Genomic DNA, 5,000 nt, shown 5'->3' with positions numbered 1-5,000 from the left:
CGCCCGCCATCAGACTCACCTGAAAGAAGAGAGATCGAGTTCGATGGGTATCTGAGATCGATGGGTTTGAAGGTGACAAAGCTATGTTTACTTTATATGCCCGCACATCCAGGGCAAACGGAGGGCATCGGCAGCTGTAAGAAATGGTACTAGAGGTTTGGCAAGCCTGTGTCAGAAACGTCGTGTATCTTTTTATTTTGGTGATGGGCAGTGACCAGAGACGGCTCAGGTGTTTTCACACCATCCAAAAGACAGCCTGAATACTATTTGTCATGGCTGTCTAAGCCTAAAATTAAAAAATGAAAATTAGAAAAGATCAAAGTATAAAGAGAAAAGAAAGAAACCAGAAAAGAAAAGAGGAAAAAAGGAGAAAAGGAATTAGGAAAAAGAAAAAAGGCAAAAACGAAAAGAAAGAGAGAGAGAGAGAGAGAGAGAGAGAGAGAGAGAGAGAGAGAGAGGGGGGGGAAATTTGTCGGTCATTTGGAGAAGACCAAAAGCTGGTTATGCAGACTTCGCCTGATCACCGGGGTAAAATTCATGAGTATGTAGAGGTAAACAGCGGTCTGGATGTTAGGTTGAGTAAGGATGCTGGAGGTAGCATTTCCAGTATAATAGTATCTTTTTCTTCCAGGAACGTCCTCCACTAGTCTTCTTCCTTCAGGAGGGTCGTTCCCCTTCAGGCAGGTCGTCCCCCTTCAGGGAAGTCCTTCCCCTTCAGGAAAGTCCTCTCCTTCGTGAAGGCCCTCACCTTCAGGAAAGGCCTCCCACTTCAGGAAGGTCCTCCCCCTTCAGGAAAGTCCTCCATCTACAGGAAGGTCCTTCCCCTTAAGGAAGGTCGTCCTTCAGGAAGGCCCTCGCCCTACAGTAAGGTCCTCCCCCTCCAGGAAGGTCCTTCCCCACCAGGAAAGTCCTCCCCCACCTGGAAGGTCCTCCCCCACCAGGAAGGTCGTGCCTCTCCAGGAAGGTCCTCCCCTCCAGGAAGGTCCTTCTCCAGGAAGGTCGTCCCCCTCCAGGAAGGTCCTCCCGCTTCAGGAAGGTCGTCCCCCTCTAAGAAAGTCCTTCCCCTACAGGAAGGTCCTTCCCCTTAAGGAAGGTCATCCCCCTTTCAGGAAGGTCCTCGCCCTCCAGGAAGGTTCTCTTCCATCAAGAAGGTCGTCCCCCTCCAGAAAAGTCCTCCACCTACAGGAAGGTCCTTCCCCTCAAAGAAGGTCGTCCCCCTTCAGGAAGATCCTCACCCTACAGGAAGGTCTTCCCCCTCCAGGAAGGTCCTCCCCCTCCAGGAAGGCCCTTCCCCACCAGGAAGGTCCTCCCCCACCTGAAAGGTCCTCCCCCACCTGAAAGGTCCTCCCCCTCCAGGAAGGTCGTCCCTCTCCAGGAAGGTCCTCCCCCTCCAGGAAGGTCCTCCTTCTCCAGGAAATTCATCCCCTACCAGGAAGGTGGTCCCCCTTCAGGAAGGTCGTCCACTCCAGGAAGGTCGTCCCCCTTCAGGAAGGTCCTTCCCCTTCAGGAATTTCCTCCTTCAGGTCATTATCTTCAGGAAGGTTTTTACACATCATATACACACCCATGGAAGATGGTCATGCCATCACGTCTACATGTAATAATTTCATGAAAAAAGACGATCGCGGCAGATGCCATATATCGCCAATTACCTACCAACGCACTATATTCCACTTGAAAGTGTGTATGTGTGCGTGGTTGAATACCCAACACAAGCAAACACAGGTATTATCACGGCTGAGACAATGATGTAATGTATACAGAAGTACCTCGGGTCAGTTGATCTCACAATTTGTACGAACAGTAAATAGAAGGGATACGGCGGAAACAAGAAGTTTAACTTCTTTAGAAATGAAGGTTACACCCCCTTCAGGAAGGTCGCCCCCCTTCAGGAAGGTCGTTCCCCCTCAGGATGGTGCTCTCCCTTCAGGAAGATGGTCCTCCTTCAGGAAGGTCGTCCCCCTTCAGGAAGATCATCCTCCTTCAGGAAGGTCGTCCCCCTTCATGGAGGTCCTCCCCCCCCCAAGGAAGGTCGTCCCCTCCAGGAAGGTCATCCTCCTCTAGGAAGGTCGTCCCCCTTCAGGAAGGTCCTTCCCCCTCGGGAAGGTTCCTTCAGTAGGGAGGCCATTTAATAACAGGAAAGTGCTCCCTCGGGAACGTCCTCATCGTTCAAAAATTTATCTTGTAGGAAGAGCCTCCTCTTCGAGGAAGGTTCTTCACCTCCAAGAATATCCCTTTCTTGTGGCAAGGTCCCCTTAAATGATGGTCTCCCTTCTCCAGGATGATTCTGGAGAGGGGGTGAGAGATAAGAATGCTTACGAGATTACTGGCGAGGTCTGAGAAATGTCGTGTTGGAAAGTGCCACCTGCAGAAGGAACAGAAAAATATAGGAAGAAGAGGAGGAGGAGAAGGAGGGGGAGAAAGCAGAAGAAAGGGATTACGAGTCGGAAAGAGGGGCGGTAGGAAGGTGATAGTAGAAGAAGGGGAAGGAGATAAAAGAAAGGATGCTAAGAGAGGATTTGGGGATGGGCGGGGTGAAGATGGGGCCTAAGAATTAGGAGACGTGAGTGACAAAAGATACAGTCACTGCAATCTGATGATTCATTTCTAGTGAACAAAATCGTTTTAATTAATCAGTCCGTAATCTCAGCGTCTTCTCTATAGAAACCGTGTAGCTTTTGAAAGGCTGGCGACAGTTCCCATCTCGACTTTTCGGTATTTTAATTAAAGACACGAACACGGTCTGGAGATCAAGTGCCTGCCTATGGGACCGCACACCTATCGTGGTTGAAAAGGGAAAACAGAGACACCGCAAGAAGGTGTCTCTTGTTTGGGGATTTAAGTCACTTGAAAAAAGAACTGAATCTGTTAGGTAAGATTAAACGTTGTCTCATATGCCTCTGACTGGAAGCCCATGGCTCCTTGGTCCTTCCCATTGAACTCTCCTGGAAGAAATGTTGGACTGTTTTCTACTTTGTGTGACCGTGGAGATGTTTCTCAGCCAAAGGCTAATAGGACAAGAGGAGCAGTCAGCGATTGAGAAAGAGTTGTGGAATGACAGGGGAAGGTGGAAGAGAAGATGGGCTCTTGTATGGAGACCGAATGACTGTCACACGGGGTTGCACCTCCATGGTTAAGAGAGGATATTGATGGGAGGTCGAAGGAGGAGGTGCATATGAGGCGAATTAAGAAAAATTTTGAGCTGATTACGAAGGATTGATCTGATGAAGTATAGTGTGAGATTGATATCTCAAAAAATGCATCAAAGAAAAGAAAAGGGAAGGGAAGGGAATGAGGGAAAGGGAGATGGAGGTGGAGGGGAATAAGGAGGAAGAGGGAGGGAAGGAGGGAAAAAGTCAGGCAAGAGTCGACCGAAGTGAGAAAGGCAGGATGTAATCTTGGGGTTATCAAAGGAAAATGCGGAAGATGATGAGAAAGAAGCTTTGAGAATCATGGAGATTTAAAATGTGTGTAGGTGAACTGGCAAGACGTCATGAAAGTGAGTCAACAGGAAGTGAACATAAAAAGAGCGAGCGAGAGAGAGAGAGAGAGAGAGAGAGAGAGAGAGAGAGAGAGAGAAGAAGAAATAAGTTAAGAATCTCGTGTATAAAAGATAGTCTCCCTCTCACCCACCCAATTCACCCATCCTTCGTAAGGCGACGAAGGGCAAAGACGGGGAGAGGAAGGGGGGGTAAGGGGAGGGGATAAGAGGAATGGAGGAAGGAAGGTGATGAATTTGTGAAACTGGAGTCGAGAGATTCAAAAACGAATAAAGAAAATTGTGGAGGTTTATTAGTCCAAGCTTTGAGGAGATGGAAGGAGAGAAGGAGGAGGAAGGGAGAGAGAAATTGGAGTAGATAGTGGCGAAGAAAGAGGAGGAGGCGTAAGAAGAGAAACAAGGAAATGGAAAGTGGAGAAGGTATGAAAAGGGAAGAGGAGGAGAAAGAGGAGGAGAAGGAGGAGGAGGAGGAGAAGGTGGAGAAGAAAGAGGAGGAGGAGGAATTTATTCAGCACTTTCGCCATTTTCTTCATGTACATTACTCTGTGCTGCCGCCAGGCGATTTTATTCAGCTGAGGAAAAGCTTATCCAGATTGCGAAAGGGTCCAGTTCATCTTGATTAAACTTGCCGATCCATTCCACGCCTTTGTTCAAGCTGTCGCAATTTCTTGTCCTTTTTAGGGTTTCGTCTTCCTTCCCCCTCCTACTCCTCCTCGTCCTCGTCTTCCACCTCCTCCTCCCTCCTACTCCCTCCTCATCTTTTCTCCTCCTCCATCCTCCTCTTTCTCATATTCCTCCTACTTCCTCCTACTCTTCTACCTCTCCTCTTTCTCCTCCTCTTCCCTCTCCTCCTTCCTCCTCCTCTTTCTCATATTCCTCCTACTTCCTCCTACTCTTCTACCTCTCCTCTTCCTCCTCCTCTTCCCTCCTCCTCCCTCCTCGTCTTCCTCATATTCCTCCTGCTCCCTCCTACTCTTCTCCCTCTCCTCCTCTTCCTCCTATTTCTCCTAATTCTTCCTCCTCTTCCTCCTACTCCTTCCTCCTCCCCCTCTTCCTCCCGTTTTCCCCATCTGCTCGCCCTACCTTTTCCTCCGACCCCTTCTTAATCCCCATCCTTCTCTCTGTCCTTCACGTCCTACTTCTGCTCCCCTCCTTCCTTCCTCCTCCTCCTCCTCTTCCCCTCCCCCTCTTTCTTCTTTTCCTCATCCTCATGCTCCTGAAATCCCCTGTTCCTACTTTTCCTCTTCCTCCACCAGGTCCTCCTCTTCCTCTATTTCCTGGCCTCACTTATTCCCAATCCTTCTTCCATTCTTCCCTTCCCCTCCTCCTCCTCCTCCTCCTCCATCTCCTCCTTGCTCCAGTGACGCCTTGGCCGCATCCTATACAATGCTATTCTGGCTAATGTTAGACGATTTCCTTCAGGGCTCCAATGCTCCCTCGAGGCTATCGCTCTCCTTCAACTGAATAAGATTATCTTTGGTGAGAAGGAACCACGGCTTTT

General features: G+C 49.2%; 1 protein-coding gene across 1 annotated transcript in view; it reads right to left on the bottom strand.

Annotated features, from left to right (window-relative positions):
• LOC143029010 (isotocin receptor-like) overlaps positions 1-5,000 on the bottom strand; it is a 28,949-nt gene that overhangs the window by 940 nt on the left and 23,009 nt on the right. Inside the window, exon 3 of the mRNA XM_076191356.1 lies at positions 1-19. This exon is cut by the window's left edge and continues 275 nt beyond it. Within this exon, the coding sequence (XP_076047471.1) occupies positions 1-19 (19 nt within the window). The remainder of the gene's footprint in view (positions 20-5,000) is intronic.

Source organism: Oratosquilla oratoria, chromosome 1 (assembly GCF_046742065.1).
Source record: "Oratosquilla oratoria isolate Oo_2021 chromosome 1, ASM4674206v1, whole genome shotgun sequence".
Classification (NCBI taxonomy): Eukaryota; Metazoa; Arthropoda; class Malacostraca; order Stomatopoda; family Squillidae; genus Oratosquilla; species Oratosquilla oratoria.
The sequence above is the reverse complement of the archived record's forward strand: the minus strand, read 5'-3'. Positions and strand labels throughout refer to the sequence as shown.